This window comes from Hemitrygon akajei, chromosome 9 (genome assembly GCF_048418815.1).
Source record: "Hemitrygon akajei chromosome 9, sHemAka1.3, whole genome shotgun sequence".
NCBI classification, from domain to species: Eukaryota; Metazoa; Chordata; class Chondrichthyes; order Myliobatiformes; family Dasyatidae; genus Hemitrygon; species Hemitrygon akajei.
In genome coordinates, this window is record NC_133132.1 from 75,822,383 (window position 1) to 75,846,794 (window position 24,412).

Genomic DNA, 24,412 nt, shown 5'->3' on the forward strand with positions numbered 1-24,412 from the left:
GATGCACAATGTTTTGTAAATTAGCTCAATGTTATTTCAATATGTTTTAAATTTAGAAAATGAAACTGTAAAATGTAAAGTTAGTTGTGGAGACTGAATCCTTTTTCAAGGCACTGTAGAGTACATGTACCATCATACCCTCATCGACTCTCTTGATTACTTCTTCAAAAACTCAAACAAAATCATGAGATGTGATCTCCCATGCTTCCAGCTGAAATGACCACCCTTAGTAAACCTCTGTCTTTCCCAAACTGTTTATATTTCAGGCTGATGACTCCCATCAGTTCTGAAAATGTCATCAATTTGAAGTGTTACATTTCTCTCTATCTTTGCAGATACCACCTTTCCTGCTGGAATATCTCCAGCATTTTCAGTCTTTATACATTTATTATATTTGTGCACTTGAGGAAATGGATTGTTTCAAGGAACTCTCAAATATTTAAATACTGGTAGATTGAGAAACTTCTGAATGTTTATGTGAGATGTGTATAACAAATATCTTTATTAAAACTTAATAGATTAATTCTGGAAATTCTTCAACTTGTTTTTAAAAACAAATTTGTGCTTGTTAATATGTTAAGTATAGGATTATGTGTATTTGTGACTAGATTTTAATTTTGTTTCATTTAGACATGCTGAGTGCCCCACTGAAGAAGTAACAAAAATGTTCATTCGATTATGTGAGCATTTCATATTTCAGCACCCAATGGAATTAATCGGTACGTACTGAGGGAACAAATTTGGATGTATTGAATCCCTTTGAAATCTTCTTGCCTTTTGCCTTTTTATTCTCTGTATTTGGAGAGGTAAATGCACACTCAGTGTGAGAAGCTCATGAACAGAATGCAAGTAATTGACCAGGTAATTGTGTGTACAACCTATAAGAAATTAAACAAATTATGTAGTATACTTTTATGTAGTATATTTAAATTATGTAGTATACCTGGCCACAACCCAATTGTGATTGGAGCTTACTATTCCAATCCAAGGATGTAGAAGTTCGGAAAGGAGAGAGAGCAGCCAGGCTGATTCTTAGATTGTTGAATGTGTTCTTGATTACCAATATTAACATTAAGGGAGTAGACTAAGTACTAGTATTTTTTTTGTTGTATTTTTTTAAAATTAGTTTTTTTATACATTTTCTACATCGCTACAGATAAAAAAAACCCAGATCGAAATGAAGAACATTAATACAGTGCAAAAATAAACATACAATAATAATATAATACAAAAGAAGATAATTGAGAAAGCACCCAAATTGAAGATATGTAAAATTAGTATCCTCCCCAAACCCCGCAACGGGAGTAGACTAAGTACTAGTATTTTTTTTTGTTGAATTTTTTTAAAATTAGTTTTTTTATACATTTTCTACATCGCTACAGATAAAAAAAAACCCAGATCGAAATGAAGAACATTAATACAGTGCAAAAATAAACATACAATAATAATATAATACAAAAGAAGATAATTGAGAAAGCACCCAAATTGAAGATATGTAAAATTAGTATCCTCCCCAAACCCCGCAACAAAAAAGAACTCCAGACCAACCAGAACACAATCTAGAGAGTATACATCAGGACATTCAAACCCCCAAAACTGTAAATACACTTAGCAACAGAAGATATTAATGCCTACTACCAACAAAAAAGGATCTGAAAGCAAGGGACCGAAAAAAAAACCTTAGTTAAGAGGAAGGTTATGAAAATACTCAATAAAAGGTCCCCAGACCTTATGGAACTTTGTATCTGAATTAAGAACTGAATAATGAATTTTTTCAAGGTCTAAGCAGGACATAATATCATTAAGCCATTGAGCATGCGTGGGCGGGGCAACATCCCTCCATCTAAGGAGGATTAAACGTCTAGCCAGGAGAGAAGCAAAAGATAATATTCAACACTTAGTCGAACTCAGACGTAAATCTGTCTCACCCAAAAAACCGAACAAAGCAATTAAAGGGTTAGGTTCTAGGTGGTGATTCAGAATACAAGATAACGTTATGAAGACGTCTTTCCAAAATTTCTCCAAGCTAGGACAAAACCAGTACATATGAATGAGAGAGGCCTCGCCCCTTTTGCATTTATCACAGAGAGGACTAATGTTAGGGTAAAATCGGGATAGTTTAGATTTAGACATATGGGCTCTATGAACAATCTTAAACTGTAAAAGGCAATGGCGAGCGCAAAGAGAGGTTGAATTAACTGATTTGAGAATTGAATCCCAAGTCTCATCAGATAAGGAGATATTTAAATCATGCTCCCAAGCCATTCTAATTTTATCCACAGGGGCACGCCGTAAGGATGCTAATTTATCACGAATAAATGATATTAAACCTTTACCTAGTGGATTAATAGAAAGAAATAAATCCATAACATTTTTCTCAGGCATTTCAAGGAAGTTAGGAATTAAAGGATTAATAAAGTGTCTAATTTGGAGATATCAAAAAAAATGAGCATTGGGCAGATTGAACTTAGCAGAGAGCTGTTGAAAAGATGCAAAGCGATTATCAATAAAAAGATCTTCAAAATGTCTAATGCCCTTCCTATACCAATCATGGAATGCTGAATCATACGAAGTAGGTAAAAAAGGGTGATTATGTAAGATAGGGCTAGAAAAGGAAAAACCATGGAAACCATAAAACTTCCTAAACTGAGCCCATATACGCAAAGTGTGTCTAACAAGAGGATTAACAATTAATCTGGACAAACTACTAGGGAGTACAGAGCCAAGAAGTGCAGAGATAGATAAATCTTTAGTGGAACTCAACTCCATTGCCACCCAATTAGGGCACTCGGGTTGGCCATGGAAAAAAGACCAAAAGGTAGCACAACGTATATTGGCTGCCCAATAATATAAATGAAAGTTAGGTAAAGCCATGCCACCCTCTTTTTTAAATTTTTGGAGATAAACTTTATTAATTCTAGAGCGCTTATTCTTCCACAGATATGACAAAATAATAGAGTCTAAGGAATCAAAAAAAGATTTAGGAATAAAAATTGGAATTGATTGAAATAAATATAAAAGTTTAGGGAGAACGTACATTTTAACAACATTGATACGACCTACCAAAGACATAGATAGAGGTGACCATTGTAACAGACTTTGTTTTATAGTATATGAAAGATTGGCAAAATTTTCATGAAAGAGATCTTTAAACTTCCTTGTGACTGTAATCCCAAGATAAGTAAATTGATTATGAACTACTTTAAAAGGGAGATCACGAAATGTTAATTCTTGGGCTTCTTTATTAATTGGGAAAAGTTCGCTCTTATGTAAATTAAGTTTATAGCCGGAGAACTGGCTAAACTGATCAAGAAGTGAAAACATTGGAGGTAAGGATGTAGATGGATTTGAAAGAAAAAGTAATAAGTCATCAGCATAAAGAGAAACTCTATGCTCAACACCCCCTCTCCAAATCCTGGTCAATTCAGGACAATTTCGAAATGCTATCGCCAAAGGTTCTATAGCCAAATCAAAGAGAAAGGGACTTAAAGGGCATCCCTGGCGGGTGCCATGTTTGAGGTTAAATAACTGGGATTTCTGAAAATTAGTCAAAACAGAGGCAGTAGGACACAAATACAGCAATTTGATCCAAGAGATAAAACTTTGACCGAAGTCAAATTTTTCTAAAACTGCAAAAAGGTAGTTCCACTCTATACGATCAAATGCTTTCTCCGCATCGAGGGAAATAACACATTCAGGAATCCCAGCTGAAGGTGAATATAAAATGTTAAATAAACGCCGAATGTTGAAAAAAGGAAGACGATTTTTAATAAAACCAGTTTGATCATCAGAAATAATAGAGGGGATAACAGTTTCCAATCTATAAGCCAAAACTTTGGCCAAGATTTTAACATCAACATTGAGCAAAGAAATCGGCCTATACGAGGAACACTCTGTTGGGTCTTTACCCTTTTTTAATAAAAGAATAATAGATGCCTCATTAAAAGAAGGTGGCAATTTACCGTAATTAAACGAATCAGATAATACTGAGAATAACTGAGGGGAAAGAAGTGAAGAGAATGATTTATAAAATTCTACGGGGAACCCATCAGGTCCAGGAGATTTCCCTGAAGACAATGCAGAAATTGCAAAAGATATTTCTTCAGATGAAATAGGCGCATTGTTTGGCTTTAAAATCAGACGAAAGCGAAGGAATATTCAGATTATTTAAAAAGTGATTAACAGAGATATTGTCATTCAAAGATTCAGAGGAATAAAGTCTAGAATAGAAATTTTTAAATGCGTCATTGATTTCTAAGTGATCCGATGTAAAGTCTCCATTCTCCTTCCGGATCTTTGTAATATGTTGTTTGGCTTTGGAATGTCTCAGCTGATTGGCTAGGAATTTACCAGATTTGTCACCATGAATATAGAAGCGACTCTTACTTTCAAGAAGTTGGCATTCGACAGGTTGAGTAGACAGAAGATTAAATTTAGTTTGAAGTTCTACACGCTTTTTGTATAATTCAGGATTCTTAGTTTGAGCATACAGTTGGTCCAATTCTTTAATCTGATTAATGAGGTCTAATCGATCTGCACAGGACTTTCTATTAAGATTTGCTGTATAGGAGATTATTTGACCCCTCAAATATGCTTTCATGGCATCCCAGACAATCTGGGATGACATTTCAGATGATGTATTGGTGTTAAAATAAAAGGTTATCTGATCCTTAATAAATTTTAGAAAATCATCATCCGATAATAAAGTCGAGTCAAACCGCCAGTGTTTATTCCTATGAGGGAGACCAGGAAAATTTAAGGGCAAAGTAATTGGGGCATGGTCAGAAATCAGTATACTCTGATAGTCACAAGAATAGACAGATGGAATAAGTTGATTATCGAGTAAAACGTAGTCAATTCTAGTAAAGTAATGGTGAATATGTGAAAAAAAAGAGTAGTCTCTCTCAGTGGGATGAAGGAAACACCATATATCAGAGATACCATAATTAGAGAGAAAAGAGTGAATAGCTAAGGCAGATTTAGTAAGTAGTCTAGTAACAGAGGACGATCGATCCAAATTAGGATCTAACCAACAATTGAAATCGCCACCCAGTATAAGAGAGTATGAGTTTAAATCTGGTAGTGAGGAGAAAAAACGTTCAAAAAAATTAACATCATCAAAATTGGGAGCATACAGGTTTGCTAGTACAACTTTAGTATTGTATAATTTACCAGAAACAATAATAAAACAGCCATTTGTATCAGATATCTTATTATGGAGTTCAAAAGGAATATTTGAATTAGTAAGGATGGAGACCCCCCCCCCCCCCCAGCTTTGGCAGCAAAGGATGAATGAAAATGCTGACCCGCCCACTTTGACAGAAGCCGAGAGTTATCAAAACTACGAATATGAGTTTCTTGAAGGAAAGCAATGTCAGCTTTGAGTTGTTTAATATGGGAGAAGACTTTCCTTCTTTTAACAGGATAATTCAGTCCCTTTACATTCCAGCTCACAAATTTAAGTGAATTAACCATTATCAATTGTTAGTGCATAGAAGGTAGCAGGCATATAAAAAATCAAGCAGGACAATAACAGTCTGGGAGCAAAAATGTAAACATAGATCCGTGGGAGCAAAAATGTAAACATAGATCCGTAGAATCAAAACAGAGACATGTCCTGAATAACAAAGGAAAACAAAAGAAACAGTGAGTAGTGTTGGAACTGGAGAACCCCCCCCCCCCCGCAACCCAAAATTAGACGGCTACCTAAAAAAGCAGCTAGCTCTACCAAAAAAATTAACCCAAATATGACTTCCAGTTCTGTGTCGTTAACAAAAGTTCCGTATAAATAATATAGCAAATAGTAATTAATTTATGCACTAGAAAACAGAATTATAAATAGGAACAACTTCAACAGAAGTATAAAACTTAATACAAAGAAAATCAGAAGAAAACTAAAACTAACCTACCTGCGAAAAATTATAAAAGATTAAAAGAAAAAAAAAGGAGGGAGAAAAGGGGGAAATTATAAAATTCAAAGAGAGTCCTTATCAACCATTTACAGAAAAAAAAAGCAAAACTTAAAACTATGAATCAACCAACAGGGAGGCCTTCAATAAAAACTCCAAACCTCCAAAACAAGTTAAAGACAATTGTAGTTCTCTATAGATAAGGTTATACAAAAATAAAATAGATTACACAGGTAAAATCTAAAAGTTCGCAGGGAAACATTAAACTTAAATTATCTATTTAGAAAAAATGCACCAAGTCCAGGGAGAGATTGACTACAGCCCTTAGAGTTTCAATAGATAATGACTGAATTATTCAAGTAAAGTCTGAGTTCGGAAAAGATAGTTTTACTTCGAGAAGTACTTATCAACCATTTTAGAAGGTCAGGCCGGTTCCGAAGAAGACGAGGTGGCTGGGAGACTTCCAACAAACGCCTCAGCCTCCTTCACTGATTTAAACCACTTATAATCTCCAGTAGTAAGAGTAATTCGGAGATCGGCTGGGTTTCGAAGAAAGGGTCTGCATCTGCGATCAAAAAGCACTTTCATTACACCTTTAAACTCAGCACGCATCTTCAGAACCTGGGGGGCAAAATCCTCCACAAAACGAATGACCGTATTTTGAAAGGCAAAAGTACCTCTGCTGCGTGCCTCCATCATCAAACGGTTTTTCACCTGGTATTGATGAAAGCAATCGGCCGTGGACGGGAACCCAGAATTGCTCGAGGAACATAGATCCTGTGTGCCCTTTCAAGCTCAGGTGGAGTCGGAAAAAATTCTTTCCCGAAAATCTCACAGAGAAACTTGGAAAAAAATTCAACGGGAGAGCCCTTTTCGGTGGCCTCTGGCAAACCAAGAATTCGTAGATTGCAACGTCTGCTCCGATTTTCAAGATCCACCATTTTGGAAAAAAGTTTACTATTCTTCTCCTCTAGGTTGGAGCAGAGAGTTTCAAGATATTGAACACGGCGTTTTAAATCTTCAGAAGATACGTCAATGCGAGATAAATGTTCATCATGATCATCCACTCTAGCATTAATCTGATCCAGTTTGGCATTCAGCTGGTTGAAAGAAGTTCTAAATTCAGTTCTAAAATCCATTAAAGTATCTTGTCGATGTTGTTCCAGAACAGCGAGAATGTCAGCCGACAAAGCCGTAGAAGTTTCCTTTTTCCTGGTTTTAGTACTTTTGGTAGCCATTATAAGATAGATGTGTTCGCAGGCAGGTAGAAGAGAACTAATAAAATACCTAACTAAGGTTTAAGAAGGGAGACACATAGTGCAAAGGTAAGAAGAATAACGGAGCAAAAGTTCAGAGCGACTAGGCAATCGCCATCTTACCGGAAGTCCCCTGTTCTAGTTCTAGTATGATAAAAGGAGCTGAAAATAAATAAATTTATGAAACACCATTTATTCAAATTTCAGTTAGTGTTCTAGAAATGTGTTGATATTCTTTTATGGTTGCATAGTCTAAATTAGGGAATTTGGCATCTATCAGCACTGTACCAGAATGAAAGCAGTGGTTCTAGATGGTGGCTTCCTTCCTGGGCAGTCGGGGATTGACCATCAGTGTTAGTCTTCTCAGAAATATTCATGCCTTGTAAAAGAAGGAAAAAAATGGTGTGATTTCTTTACCTCTACTCAGCCTATATCACAATTTTACTCCATTCTAATGTTTTAAAGTTGGAAGCAATGCTTCAGTTGTACAGAATGTTGATGATAGGCCATCTCGGCACAAAACCTGAGAAAAGATGTGATGAAGAGTGGTATGGTGTCTATTTACTGGATTGATAACCAGGCTTGAGGGCGAACCTGAAGGGATTGGTGACATCTTTTCAAATTGATAAGTTTGTGGGATGATGTAGTTAAACTGATTAATAGGTCAGAAAGTAGCTCATTCTTCCAATGCCAAAATCCAGAATGTTTATCCTACTAGTAGATGAAAATCAAAAATTGTAGATGCTAGAAATCTGAAATGAAAGCAGAAAGTGCTAGAAGTACTCAGCAGGTCGGGCTGTACCTGTGGGTCAGACAAAGGAACTTTGACCTGAAATGTTAGCATTGTTTTTCTTTCCATGTATCTTACCTGAATAGCTGGTTGTTTCCAGTACTTTCTGATTTTGTTTCAGGCCACAACTGGAACTAGATTGTTTTCGTGAAATCATGATGCTGAGATACCACCTAGGGTGCACTTAGACACACCATTGGCGATGTAACTTGGGGTCATCGGATGTTTCGGATCTTTCAACATCAAGCTCTCTCTTGCCCAGGCGACCCAGCCAGGGTTGATGAGGCCCTGGTTTGTGTCCCAGCAGCATTGGTCCATGGGTCCCCCTTTTGATCTAAAGCCATCTGGAGGCTCACTCAGCATCCTTTGGATTGGTCTTGATGGCTCTTTTCTTTGCTAACGTCAAGGAGAGTAGGCTCCGGAGCCAGTGAAATTTCTATACCTCACCTTGATAGGCTTGCATTGTGCTCTCCACCCCTGTCTCTGGCACTGCTCTACCAGCTCCTGCTATTTGGCTTTCTTATACTCAAAGGCCTCCTCAGTCTGTTTTTCCTAAGGCACTGTCAGTTCAACCATGACTGCCTGCTTCATGGAAATCTATTTGATGTAACAGTTAGTGGAAATTTAAATTTATGTGCCCACAGATTTTGGAGCTTGAATTTAGGTAGGTAGGTAATTTGAATTGATGTACAATTATTTTATGATCAAATTAAATACTACAATTAGTTTGAGAAAATGAAGGAACATCCTCCTCTGCTTCTGTCATCTTCAGACTAATTAACATTTTGTCAAAATTGCTCAAATCAAAGATCACTGGAATTGTATGCAAGAGCTTAATATAGTTTGTATCTTGGTTCTATTTTCTTCCATGTTGTTAGATACCTCATTATTTGGTGTTTTCTTAAAACTGCCACATGCAGCATTTTAAAAATGCAGATTCAAAATGCATTTTTTGCATGCTGTTCTGTGCAACAGTTTCACTATATTATTGTTCTTTTAGATGCTTTTATTCCTGTCTAATGTAAATGACCAAATAATTGCTGCACAGGTTTGAAATAAATTTTATTGGCCTATGTATTACTATTATACGAATGTCAATGCATTTATCACTATTATTCTCATACCTTTTGTAATCAAGTTATAAGGAATTATTTTGTAGTTGCATCACAATATGATGAGATATCATTTCCTCTGTTTGGGGACTAATAGCTTAGATTTTCTCCTTACAAGCCAGCATTTCTGCTTTGAACTCTGGCATTTGATTACATAACTGGGCAGAACCTTTGGAATTACGATTCACTGTGGAAGTCCTGAACTTCCTAGCTGATGTCCACTCTCAGTCAATTGCATTTCACTCTTGGACTGTGTCCAGGGCAGAGAATACACAGTGGATTCTGGTTATTTGGGTCATTGGTTACTTGGGGTGTCCATGTATTTGGGACAGCTCTTTAAGAACAAAACCTAATTGAGAAAATAGCTGAGAATCTCTTCGTTTATTTGGGACACAAATTTGGACAGAACACTGTGCCGAACAATTTCTAACTAGTGTCAGTCACATGCACTTGTTCAAAGGTTCATCTTATTATCAAAGTATGTATGCAGAATACAACTCTGAAATTTGTCTCTTCTCCAGATAGCCATAGAATACAGAAAACCATATAAGTAGTTGAAAGAAAGACATCAATCCCCCTCACGAAAGAAAAAGAAACTAAAACTTGCAAATCCCAAGCACCACCAACCCCTTCCTTACACAAAAACTAACAGATCCTCCAAACCCCTAGCCTGTCAATCCACAACAAGAAATGATGGGTGAGAACTCGAGAGAGGGGGAAAAAAAACAGGGAACTGAAAGAGGCCAATATGAATTACAGTCCAATCGATAAATCTCAGTATTTCTGTAACATCTCTGAGAGCATCAGGACCCAGCAGCCCCTCTAGCGTGCCCATGAGACATCACACTACGCTTAGAGTGAACAGTTTTTAAATAGTGTTAGCTGTGTGTGATTGTCTTCAGAAGGCAGTGATTCTTGTCACTGATAGTTGTAGAGAAATAAGCAGTAAGACAATTTGGAACTGTTTTGCTCACAGTGGTTTCAAGCATTCAGGTTTGGAGGTGCCAAAACAGCTGGGAGTAAAACTGAAACAATTTCACTACTTCAACAAGTTAGGGACTATAAAGAATTTGAAAGATTGACAACCATTGTGAATGTTACAATGAGCATGGAGATTTGGAGGATACAGTCATCGAAATCATTGTAATCACTAGGTGTCGGTGCTGATTTTGTTGATTCACAGCAAAAGAACCCAGCAGAGTACAGGTACACTGGATGAATTCTTCCGTCGATCACAATTGGGAACTAATACACAGATTTATAGTACTATTGTAATGTTGGTAATGTTCTAATTTGTTCTGTATGTTATTTGGATACACAATTTGTTACTCAGTTAAATGATAGTTTGCCTTTTTTTAAAATGCCTTTTTAACCATTTTCATGAAACTTTGGCTAATTGGGGCAGCTGCTTAAGTGAACCAAAATGTCCTGGTCCGGCTGTGTCCCAATTAACCAGAATCCACTGTACTTCTACAAATTTCCAAGAATAGCTACTCGAATTGGTGGGTGTATTGATTTTAATTGGAAGAAATGGCTATTGACAGAAGACTAATTAATTACAAAGTATATTTCTTTTTTAATATTATTCTTAAAATTTAAATATACTTTATTGGTTCCAAATGCTTAAGGGTTTTAATTGTTAATTTTAAAATGCAGATTTATTTTTAACATTTTAAATGTTTTTTTAAAACATTTATTTCTATACAAAGGTTATCATGCTATGTACATTATACCCAAGTTTTAGATTTTGGACGTATATTGGTAGCAAGCATTCTTTGAGTAGATAGATGCACAGTAAGCAGAGATTAAGCTTTCTGTTTGTATTTCACAATTCAGAATTTGTTGATCGGGAAAAGATCTGAGAAGAATTATCTTCAAATTTTGTTTTTGAAGATGTATATTTATACCATTTGGAATGCATATTCAGCAAAAGAACTGATGTTTTTTTTTTGAAAGGCTGCAAACAGTCCATTAATCAGTTTCACTAATCAATACTCCCTTATTTATTGGTCTGGACATTTGGCAGATGTCTATTTGACTTAGGTTCTTCAAATTAATTGGTTGTGAAAGTAGGAATAAATTAAATAGTAAAATATTCCGATAGTTATTTGAGCAGTATGTTATTGGGGTGGCCATCAGGCATCATTGGTATTAATATTAAGATAAATCAATTAAGGTAATGTACCGATGTGGGAAAGATTGTGTTTTCTTTATCAAATTGTATGAAATCTTATACAACTGAATATTACTACTGATTATTTTTTTACAGTCTATGTTCACTTGTCAGAGAACCGATGTAGTTTAATATTTTCTTTGGATTTAATCTCTCACTAATAATGTTAATAGTATACCCCTGAATAATGAAGAAATTGTGAATGTACGTGGAGGGGGTGGGGATGCTTTCTGGTACTTGTGATGAGAGAGGTGCATTATTTTATTTCTGGGTAGAGTAGCTATTATGGAAACAGATAATGAATAGTATAAGCCTACTGCATGATAGAAATGAAGTTTGTTTTTGGAAGTAGTTAACACCTTTGAACAACTATGCCATGCCTGAATTTATAATATGTTTTCAGTTTTCTTTTAATCTGATTTCTGGGTTATATATTCTAGATAGGTGTTTTATTTTGTGATATTCTCCCCTCAAGTGTGCATGTAAAACCACTGAAAAAAAATGACTTTTACTTGATACTTAGGCTACATCCACACTACGCCGGATAAATCCGTAACCGAAGCTTTTTCTCTTCGTTTTTACCCTCTGTCCACACTAAAAAGGCGTTTTTGTCCCCCAAAACCGGAGCTTTTCAGAGACGCTTTCCAGGATGGGTATTTTTGAAAACGCTGCTCGGGCAGATCAGTGTGGACGGGATAACAGGAGACTTCTGAAAACGCTATCAGACGGCAGTGCGCTATTTCATTGTTTTCTTGAACGCAACCTAACAATTTCAGAACAGACCTGAAACGGAGATTTCAAAGAGCCAGAAGAGCCAGAAGAGTTAGAAATGTACTCACCAAATACTTTGACCTATAACTTACTGAATAAATAAGTATACTTACTTTGCCTCGTTTTCTGTCCTTGCTCGTATGAAGGTGGTTTACCTATTTATGCAAGTACTTCTGTGACAATAGATGTGTAACAGCCTAATGTAACATTGTATGGAAATACAAGATAACACTGATGCAGACATATTTTATACATTTAACAATAGGTGCTTTATTAATGCAACAGAGTTAGTCAGGTTTTCAATGTTCGTCATCAGCCGGGTCAATCTGTCCGTGAACTCCCTGTTGGTTGCCACCGTACGCTCCAGTTTTTTTTTTAGTTTTAAGTTCTCTTGCCCGAAAGCCAACAGCTGTCCATCGTTTTAAGTTTTTCTAGTCTGTAACTACACAAACGCACACTTTTACAGCGAGATTCGACACCAAACATGTCACTTGTTTTCGGTAGATGTGTCCTGCGCATGCAGGAGGAGGAGATTCGCCAAAATCTCCGTTTCAGTGTGGATAGAGATATTTTCAAAAACGCATAGTGTGGACGCCTATTGTTTTTACAGGAAACCGATGTTTTCAAAATTATCTGGTCTAGTGTGAATGTAGCCTTATAGTTTGGGTAATATAAGGAGGTGATGTTCTTTTTGGAATGGGAAAGATAAAGAGCATCTCTTGTGAACAATTGCTGTACTTTAAAAGTCTCATTAACAGTAGATCGAGAACTTACTATTATGTAACCTGTACATAGATGTGCAGATATGCTTGTAGTTAGCCCTTTGGGATTGAGAATGACTAGCTTCTGCTCTCGTTAAGTGGGATCTGAGATGGTCGATGTGGTATCTGTCACAGGTGAAGTAAGAGTCGTTTGACACAGCATGCTCCTGACTATTTTGGGAAAGTTCTGGAGGTCATGGGCTAGGGACTAAGTGCAGATGTAACTATTTTTCAATAGTTTTGTATATTTAATGTCAGAGAAATGTATACAATATACATCCTGAAGTTCTTTTTCTCCCATACATCCACGAAAACAGAGAAGTGCCCCAAAGAATGAATGACAGTTAAGTGTTAGAACCCCGAACCCCTCCCCGATTCTCCGCCCCCCCACACACAAGCAGCAGCAAGGCAACAACACCCCCCACCAGCAAAAAAGCATCGGTGCTCCCCACTCACTAAGCAGTCAAGTGTGCAGCAAAGCATCAATAAATACATAGACTTGCAGTACCCCAGAGACTACTCGTTCACCTGGAAATTCGGCATACCACAGGCTCTCTCTCCCTAATAAGGGAAAAAGAGGTGTCCCAGTTTCACAGCAAGAAGGGAGACGTAACAAAACAACACATTGATTTATAGTGTTAAAAGTCTGTTGCATCACTTTTTCCGAGCTGTGTACCTCTGGGCACACAGCCAACAGTAAGCTCGCTGCTTCTGATCTTCCTTGTTCTCCTGCGACACACCAGGCTTGAATCAGCCTGCCTCCAGAACCACGGAAAATCTGGCACACTGAATTCCAGGCCACGTCATTGGGATATTGAAAAGTGGCCAGTCGTGAGCCCCTGAGCGCAGGTCCCATTCTGCTCCAGGCCAGGGTCTTCAAAAGAACCTTGAAAGCGGGAAAAAAAGAGATGTCAAAGATAGGAATAAAACTGTTTCTGAAGATGCAAGCAAAGGAGCTGGTGTTTAGCGCCATAATCACTAAGTTTCACCCTCTTCAAGGAAGCTTTGACAGTATCTTGTTTTTTTCTCTGTCCATTGGTCGTGTCTAGTCATGACATGACTGGAGCTCTGTTTTGGGAGTCTGGAGTCAGACATGCAATGATGTGGCTTGTTTATTTACAGCTGATTGAATATAATTAGGGTTTTGAATCCCAGGGTATTGTTCTGTGAGAGGATGCTGATAGTTTATCTGTGGACTGGGATATTTTGCTCAGTGTTTCTCTCCAGCATTTTGAGGTGTCTGTTGTACACAGTTCATCTCTCAAAAGTACAGGAGGGCAGGGATCACTGCTGCCTAATAGATCATGAGGTTTGTGTCAGGTTTGAAGTATTGACTTTCAAATTCTCCTTTCCTCAGATAGCCAGAGGCTATGCTAATGTACTGAAAATGATGGTGATTTCAACATCAATGTCTGCCTTTGAAGAGAGGCAGCTTAAAAGTGGAAGATTTGGTGATGTGTTTTTTTTACCTTAGAACAAAACTTTTGAAATGGGTAGAATATTATTTCAAAGGTTCAAAGGTCCAATTTAATGTCAGAGAAATGTATACGATATACATCCTGAAATGCTTTTCTTTGCAAACACCAACGAAAACAGAAGTGCTCCAAAGAATGAACGACAGCTAAACTTAAAGAACCCCAAAGTCCACCCCCCAGCTCCCCTCCCTCCAGTGCATAAGTGGCAGCGAGCAATAATCCCCCTTGCCCCACTGGCAAAAAAAGCAAGCATTGGTACCACCACTGAGCACTCAGTGTGAGCAAAGCAACAGCAAAGACACAGACTTGCAGTTACTCCAAAGACTTCACATTTCATCCAGCATTCAACATACCGCAGGTTCTCTCTCTCCCTAATAAGGGAGAAGGAGGTGTCTCTGTTTATCACCAGTGAGCGGGGAGGCATAACAAACAACAACTATTTAGGAACAGGAATAAGTTATATGGGTATTTGAGCCTGCACCATCAGTCAGTAAGGTCATGACTCATCTGATCTGGGCCTCTTTCAACTTCTCTTTTTCTTTACCATTAATCCTCAACTCTCCTATAGACTAAAAGCTATTTGTCACATCCTCTAAGGTATCCAGTGGATCTCAATCACCACAGTCTTTTAGTGTAGTGAATTCCAATGATTAATGACAATCTGGGAGATGACATTCCACAAACTCTCAATTTCAAAGTGTGATTTTTAAATTCTGAGATTGTGCCTCCTAGTTCTAGAATTCCCAAGAGGGGAGCCATCCTCCCAGACATCCATCCATGCATGGCCCCCTTCATTCTTGTATATGTTTTTCAATTAGATCACTTCTTATTCTTCCAAACTTCAACGAGTTGTATAAAGATATAAAGAGATATAAAGATTTGCTTTATTTGTCACATGTACTTAGAAACATTGAAGCATGCAGTGAAATGCATTGCTTTGTGTCAATGACCAATGTAGTCTTAAGATGTGCTGGGGCAGCCCACAAATGTTATCATGCTTATAGCAGCAACATAGCATGCTTACAAGTTACTAATACTTCCTGGTACATCTTTGGAATGTACAAAGTAATTGGAACATCCGGAGGAAACCCATGTGGTCACAGAGAGAATGCACAGAGAGAAAGTGGTGGGAATTGAACCCCAGTCTTATAGTTGGCACTGTAAAGTGTTATGTTAACTTCTAAGCTACTGTGCCATGGGCCTGTTTTTCTCAACTCTTCTTAAGAAAAACCCTACCTACAAGAATTAACCTAATGGATTTTTTGAACTATCTCCGGTAAAAGTATATCCCTTCCTAAATAGGCAGACCAAAACAGCACAGTTCTGCAGATGTGTTGTTTTCACTAATATCCTATAGGTCTAATAATATCCTATAGGTATAGGTCTAATATCCTATAGGACTTCCCTACTTTAATACTCCTTCTTTCTTGTAATAAAGGCCGACAAAGGGTCTCCCCCTGAAATGTTGACCTTCCATTTCCCTCCATTTTTGTGCTTCTCCAGATTTCAGTATCTGCAATCTTTTGTGTCTCCTACGTTACATTAGTCTTGCTTATTGCTTGCTGTACCTGCATGCTGATATCCTGTGCTTCATGTACACACACATGCAAATCCCTTTCCGTTGCAATATTACATAGTCTGCTTCTATTTAAACAACAACCATAGAGAAAACCTCCCACTTCGCTGCAATTTGCTCCATCTGCCAAATTTTGCTGAAGCTTTATACATTTGGTTTCTTTACGTCATGTTCACAACCTTTTATTATCATCGCAAAAGTGGCTGCAACACACTGTGCCCCTTCATGTTGTTACCATAACATAGGGCTTCAATTATTTACAGCTATCACTGATCTCTGAAGCACCACACTGACCAAAGATGATCAAATTCAAAGTGAAACATTTACCTTGTATTTTTTTTATTTTGTCAATTAGCCAGTCTTGTACCAATGCTGATATAATTCTTCATTTATTTGGAACATAATGCTGCTTAATTGGGACAGTAGGTGGTCAGTAATGGTGCTTGTATGGCCGTGAGACACTACATTGTGCTTAGAGCGAACAGTTGCATATGCTTGTGTTGTGTCATCCATTTGGACAGACAGACAGACCCCGATTCAAAAAGCAGTAATTTTTGATAAACCTTTTCTTTAAAAAATGATTCTTGAGACCCTTGCCACTAAAAGATTTGATACTAGCCAAAAATATTACCACAGTTACCCTGGACCAAATTAAAAGCCATCTGCCTAACACCACTCATATGGCAGAGATAACTGATGCACCAAAATCTACAATTGCATACTTGGTACATCAGCAAGATGCAATGTAAGAAGAATGGGCACTACTTCAGGGACAATAGGGAGCATCTCAAAATGGAAGTGTGAAGGTAAGGATATCGATTTTGAAGAGACCCTCAGTGTTTTTCCATTGTAACTGGACGAGATGTAGGTGTCAGTGGACCAGTGTTTAAAAAAACAAGGCAGAGGAGTTAATTAAGAAGTTGAGTCACAAATACAGGTATTTTAAAGCGACAGATGGTTGGTTGTCTCGATTGAAATGTTGGCACCATTAAATTCAAGAGAGCACATGACTAGATAGATGGTGCTTATGTAGCAGTAAGTGCAGAAACGTGAAAACCTACAAAACTCCCTAACTTCATATCTACAATGTCGATGGAACAGGCTATTTTTATTGTGCCATGTTGGATAGTTCAGTTTTCTACAAATGCAACACAGAAAGCAACAGATCACATTTGTGTTGGGTTGTTCAAATATGGCAGGAACAGATAAAAAGAAATTGTTGGTTATTGGGAAAAGCATTAAACCTCGATGCTTTAAGGGGCTAAGAATGGATAGTTTACCACTTGAATACGATGCCTCTGTCGGTAACTGTTACAAACTAATACAGTTTTATAGGTAATATTCTAATTTGTTTTGTATTTCATTTCAATACCTAATTTGATACTCATTTAAATAGTAGTTTATCTTTTTTTATACTTATTTAACTATTTCCATGAAACTTTAGATAATTGTGGGAGCTGCTTAAATGGGCCGAAGCACACTGGTCCCAGTGTGTCCTAATCAACCGGAATCCACTGTATTTGCTATCCACTATGCTCTCATTGTGTTTGCCTCAGGGACAGAGTGAAAGTAATTTCTATATGGTTGGTTCATAGTGTGTGGAGTATACCTCTGAAGAGAAATAAAAACTATCAAATGTCAGAAATCCTGTTAACTTGAGAGGGACTGGTGGATGCTGCCAGTGTATTATCAGACTAGGAAGAGGGCGGATTTTGCAAGGAAATAGAGATGCCTATTAACCGACAGAGGACAATTTTTACCACGACTGTCTGACACTTTCCAGCTGTGTGATTGATAACATCAATTGAAATCTGTTAGAAAATCATCTTGGTTGTTGTCATAGAAACAATAGAATTGGCATTCACCAATCCTGAGTGCCTTTTTGTATTGGATATTTTACATTTTATGGAATTATATCAACACGTCATGTCTGCTCACTAACAATATCTGAAACTGGTGTATGTATTGATTACATGTGTTGCATGCTCAAAGCCAGGACTGTTTGCACTGTTCAATTCTGAATGTAAAAGGGAAGGAATAGCAATAGTCTTCCATCCCCCATCCAGATAAACTCCTTTTTTTCTGCTTTTCTGTCTATCTCCCATCCCCCTTCTGCTTTTGCAGTTGGTCCATCTGCTCCCTTTCTTCCTTGCACTGTCCATTAGTTACCCTAGTGGTCCTCTTCCCTCTCCATACTTGTCCTTCTTTCCCTCTCTACACCTTTCCCCTTTTAACTTGTACAATGCCAACTGTATGAAACTTGTAAGTACTAAAGAAAAATAAGTTTAGTTATCTGTGTGTTCCAAGCTACATGTTTATCATGATAGTCTATTTGGAGGGGAAATGAGATTTATTGTATTAAAGCTGGGAAAAATTAAAAAAAAATCTTTGTGAAAAGCACTGATGTTTTTAAGCCAAAGGTTGACATTCTGGTGCATTACTGAGAGGACTATTTTATTGGCAGAGGTAAAATGTTATATCATCACGCAGACAAATGTCAGAAAGCAGCACGGCAGTATTCTGAAGTTGACTGTGGTGTCTTGGTGAATATTTAACCCTCAGCCAATTTTTCCTACAACAATAATTACACTTTGCAAGTTTTTTTTATTAGCTGTAATATTCTCCTCTTATTTGTGTCCACAAGTTGAATATCTCTCTCTCGATGTTATCAGTAGTATTTGTTATCTTGATGAATGGTTAAAGCAGGATTGGCAATTAGAAAGCTTAGTGGTGGACTGTGTGTGTGCTCCTGCTTTATTTCTTGCTATATATTTGTTTTGAATGTCCCAAAATCTTAAAAGTTGTGAACTGAAGTTCAAATTTTAAACTGTTTTGTAAGGAGAGAAAAACATAAATTGAAGCTTAAATTCATTTGACTCTCTCAATATGAGGATGCTTTCTGCGCAGCAATGAAAGTAGAAGAGAGATACTCATGTCTCGTTGCTGTGGAAACTACTTTGCTCTCTTGTTTAAGTATCTTGTTTTTTTTGGTGGAGAATGTAAATGACTATCAAAACCATGTTTTTCATATCAGTACTGTGCTTGTATTTGTAGAGTAACTGCTCTTGAAGAACAAACTATAAAATTTATTATTATTTTATATGGCTTACCAATAGTATGAGAAAATATATTTAATATCAATGTCAAAACTATATTATGTCCATGAGCCAACTATATTGGTGGAAACTTGCTTGTTTATCTTTTCCCATGAATTTAATTCATGTACCACTTGTTTATTTTGAGTTAAATGTAACAAGATTGGTTAAGGAGATAAATTTTAATGAATGCAACTTAAGTGACTATTTCGAAAAGATCTTTCTGTAGAAAGCAATTGCACTTGCGACTTTTTCTTTAGATTTGCTATCACTGACTATGTGCACAATATCACAGCGATGCATTAATTCTTTTTCATGGAATGCCTACACTGAAAATGAGTTTGTTCCAACCAGTTCGCCTCCACCACCACCATAGTCCTCCGTCTGGCAGAACTGGTCCTAACCCTCAACAATGTTTCCTTCAGCTCCTTCTGCTTTTTCCAGACTTGAGACACGGCCATGGGCATTCCCATGGGTCCTAGCTATGCCTGCCTTTTTGTTGGCTACGTAGAGCAGTTCATGCTCCAAGCATTCCCTGGTAATGCTCCCCAACTCTTTCTGTGCTTCATTGATGACTGCATTGGAGTTACTTCATGTACCCATGTTGAGCTTGTCAATTTAATTAAATTTGCCTCCAACTTCCACCCTGCTGTTAAATTCACTTGGTCCATTTCTGACACCTCCCTCCCCTTTCTCAATCTCTCTGTCTCCATCTCTGGAGACAAACTGTCGACTGACATCTTTTATAGTCCTACTGATTCCCACGGTAATATTAACTATACCTCTACCCACTCTGTCTCCTGTAAAAATGCTATTCTGTTTTCGCAGTTTCTTTGTCTCTGCCACATCTGTTCCCAGAATGCAAGTTTCCTTTCCAGAACATCAAAGATGTCCTCCTCTTTCAAGGAACAGGCTTTTCCTTCCTCCACCCTCACCCACATCTTCTCTGTTTCCCCAACATCTACACTCACTCCATTTTCCTGCTGCCTTAACAGTAATATAGTTCCTCTGTCCTTGCCTAGCTCCCCACAAGCCTCCACATCCAATCCGTCATTCTCCACATCTTCTGCCATCTTCACCTAACATATCTTTAGCTTCCCCCACCTCTTTCGGCTTTCCACAGGGATCACTCCTTCCATGTTTCCCTTGTTCATTTGTCCCTCCCCACTAATCTCCCACCTGGCACTTATCCCTACATGCAGCCTAAGTGCTACACCTTTCCATTCCCCTTCTCCCTCACCTCCATTCAGGGACCCAAATAGTCCTTCCAAGTGAGGCAACACTGCACCTGCAAATCTGCTGGGGTTGTCTATTGTGTCCGATGCTCCCGATGTGGTCTCCTCTACAGTGGTGAGACCTGTCGTAATTGGGGGACAGCTTCTTTGAGTAACTCTGCTCTATCCGTCAAAAGTGGAACTTCCCAGTGGTCAAACATTTTAATTGCAGTTCCCGTTCTGGTCTGACTTGTTGCTGCTTGCCCTGTACTTGTGCCATGATGAGGCCACCTTCAGGATGGAAGAACAACACCTTATATTCTGTCTGGATAGCCTACAACATGATGGCATGAAAATTGATTTCTCCTTCTGGTAACAGCATTTTTCCCTCTGCCTCCCCACTTCTTCTGTTCCCCACTCTGGCCTCTTAGCTCTTCTCATCTGCCTATCACCTTCCCTCTGGGTCCCCTCCTCTTTTTGTTTCTTCTGGTGTCTACTCTCTTCTCCTATCAGATTCCTTCTTCTCCAGCTCTTTACTTGTCCGATCTATCTGGCTTCACCTATCACCTTCCAGTTATCCTCCTTCTGTCATCATCCCCCTACCTTTCTAGTCCAGATGAAGGATTTTTGTCCAAAACACCGACTGTTCATTCATTTCCATAGATGCTGCTTGATCTGCCGAGTTCCTCCAGCATTTTGTGTGTGTTGCTTTGTCTGTTCACTGGTGGCATGGTGGTTTTTATTCCTGTACTAATATTCTTCCTTTATTGTTGGAATATATCTAAATAGGCTCTGGTGAACCAGTGTTTGACAACTATTATGTATGTGGTTATAGAACATACAATACAGGAAAATACCCTTTGGCCCATCATGCTGTACTAATCTAAATAAACACCTAACTAAACTAATCCCTTCTGCTTGCACAATGCCCATATCCCTCCATCCTCTTCCATTTAAGTGCCTATCTATGAGCCTCTTAAACACCTTTATCTTATTTCCCTCCTCTAGCACCCTCTGAAACTAGAGAACACAGTTTTAAGGTGAGAAGAAGAATGTTTAAAGGGAATCTGAGAAAACATTTCTTTACACAGCATTGTTGGTAGCTGGAACCTGCCAGACTGATGAATGTGCAAACACTGACAACCTTTAAGAGACATTTTGACAATGAACAGAGCATAGAAGATTATGGAATTATTGTGGGCAATTGGACTATCCTTAGACTAGTAGGCATAGATATGGTGGACGGAAGGATGTATTTCTATACAATACAGCTTTATGACTGTTTCAAGACTTACTTTACTCTAGCTTCTACAATCAGAAGTCCAAGCTTCTTCTGTGAAAAGGGAAATACCTAATGTTTCATAAGAACATAACAGTAAAAAAATAGGAGCAGGAGTGGGCCATTTGGCCCCTTGAGCCTGCTCCACCATTCAATAACTTCATGGCTGATCTGACCATGGACTCATCTCCACCTTACCTGCCTTTTCCCCATAACTCTTAATTCACCAACTATGTAAAAATGTATCCAACCTTGTCTTAAATCTATTTACTGAGGTGGCCTTCACTACTTCATTGGGTAGAGAATTCCACAGATTCACCACCCTCTGGGAAAAGCAGTTCCTGCTCATCTCCATCCTAAATTTACTCCCCCAAATCTTGAGGCTATGCCCCCTACTTCTAGTCTCACCTACCAGTGAAAACAGCTTTCCTGCCTCTATCTATTCCTTCCATAATTTTATATGTTTCTATAAGATCTCCTCTCATTCTTCTAAATTCCAGGGAGTACAGTCCGAGGTGACTCAATCTGTCATCATAGTCTTAACCCCCTCACCTCTGGAATTAACCTTGTGAAGGAGACCAGAATGGCACGCAGTACTCCAGTTGCAACCTCACCATTACCCTGTACAGTTGCAGCATAACCTCCCTGCTCTTAAATTCAATCCCTTTAGCAATGAAGTCCAACATTCCATTTGCCTTCTTCGTACCTGTAAACCAACCTTTTGTGATTCATGCACACGCACTCACATGTCCTTCTGCACGGCAGCGTGCTGCAATCTTTTACCATTTAAATCACAATTTGATCTTCAATTTTTCCTTCCAAAGTGGATGACCTCGCATTTACCAGCATTGTACTCCATCTTCCACCCTCTTGCCCACTCATTTAACTTTTGAGTCTGTAGACTCTCCATATCATCTGCACATTTTGCTTTTCCACTCAACTTAGTGTCATCAGCAAACTTAGATGCACTGCACTCGGTCCCCTCTTCCAGATTATTAATGTATATCATGGACAGTTGCAGGCCCAGCACCGACCCCTGCGGCACACCGCTCACCACTGATTGCCAACCAGAGAAGTACCCATGTATCCCAACTCTCTGCTTTCAGTTGTTTAACCAATCCATGCTAATACATCATCCCCATCTCTATTCATCTTTATCTTATGGTAAGTCTTTTATGTGGCACCTTCTGGAAATCTAAGTAAATAACATCCATTCTGTTCCCTTCTAAGCTGCACTTGTTATATCCTCAAAGAACTCCATTAAGTTTGTCAAACAGGACCTGCCTTTGTTGAATCCATGCTGTCTACATGATGGATCGATTTCTTTCCAGATGCCTCGCTATTTTTTCTTTAATAATAGTATCAAGCATTTTCCCAACTACAGATGCTAAACTAACTGGCCTATAGTTACCTGCCTTTTGCTGACATCCTTTTTTGAACAGTGGCATGACATTCACCTTCTAATCCACCAGGACCTGCTCAGAGTTCAGAGAATTTTGGTAAATTATCACCAAAGCCTTGACTATAACCTCTACCATTTCTTTCAGTTTCTTGGGTCTGAGATCCTTTGCTCTTCGACTGGGAAAAAGAGGTGCAAGTTAGTTTTCAGTAGAAGAGTTGGGGTTGGATGGGTAGAACAGGTGGCTAATGGGGTTATTATAAGGACATTGTGCATTTTTAAATGGAACCAGAAAAATAATGACAGGCAAAAACAGTTCTGAAGCAAATAAAAAAAAGTATGTTGCCTGAAGTTTGAGAATTTGATATGGAATCTAGAAGATTTTAGCATGTCCAGGCAGAAGGTGAGCACCGTAGTCTTGCACTGAGTCTCATTGAGGAGACTCAGAGAAAAATGTAGGAGGCAATGAGAGAAAGATCAAAGTGTTAGTGGGATGGTGCATGACAGGCATCTAGAAATTTGGTCACTCCTGTTCTGCAAAGCAATCATCCAAATTGTGTTTGGTTTGTTAACATCATGAGCATCAAATCAAGTTCAAGTTTATTGTCACCTGACTGTAAATGTATACAACCAAATGAAACAATGTTCCTCAGGCCCACTGTGCACGCACATGACATGTAGCACACACAGCAAATAAACCAACTTGTTACGTAAACCCCGTAACCAGGTAACTTACCAGCAAAGATAGATGGATCAGCTGAGTCGGATGCTACTATTTTCAAACGTTTTATTCAACAAGGGCACAAACGTATGGTTAATACAAAACATTCAAATCGTCAAAACTCAATCTAAAACACCGGTGTAACCATAATCAATCAGAAATAAGCTCTACAGTTGTCTAGGGGGGTAATACTGAGTCCAACGGAAGTCTTAAGAGTCACTCAGAAGTTTGCAGGCTTTTTCCTTTACAATTTAGAAAAGATGCACACTTGCCCGTCGTCTTGGCAGAGCAAATCCTTGGAATCAGGGGAGCAGACTTCCCCGTTGTTATTTTAAAAGCAGTCTTTCGTTGGTTTTAGCCACAGATTCAAAGTCGGAATCTAGCGCACGTAGCTTCCTTCAAAATGGCGTCCCGCTCCCACGGGAATCGATCTCGTGTCTGCTGGGTGCATCTGAGGGTCCTCCCCTCAGACCCGCCTTTATACTTCTTCACGGGATCGCAGGTATCAATCAAGTTGCAGGTAATGCGATCTTTCTCTTAACCAGCCCACTTTGCCCGAGGGCTTTTCACGTGGTTTCCATGAGACGATAATCGAAGTCACCGTTAGTCTGCTTCTTGAGAGAACGTGGTCTTCCGCACGTCTCTCTTTTGGGTCAGCTGACCCCCCCTTAACTAGAGTTCTTGCGATTTTCACAAAGGAGGGGGCCAACGGCATAACAAAATGTATACAACCAAATGAAACAATGTTCCTCAGGCCCACTGTGCACGCACATGACATGTAGCACACACAGCAAATAAACCAAAATATTATTCCACAAATAAGTTTAATAAAATGTAATTAAAAATCCATGTAGTGAAGTGCAACATAGGTAACCAGTATA

At 38.4% G+C, this 24,412-nt stretch overlaps 1 protein-coding gene across 1 annotated transcript in view; it reads left to right on the forward strand.

Annotated features, from left to right (window-relative positions):
- Positions 1-24,412, forward strand: part of rngtt (RNA guanylyltransferase and 5'-phosphatase) — a 335,310-nt gene that overhangs the window by 33,700 nt on the left and 277,198 nt on the right. The window contains exon 4 of the mRNA XM_073056388.1: positions 631-719. Coding sequence (XP_072912489.1) covers positions 631-719 — 89 coding nt within the window. The remainder of the gene's footprint in view (positions 1-630; positions 720-24,412) is intronic.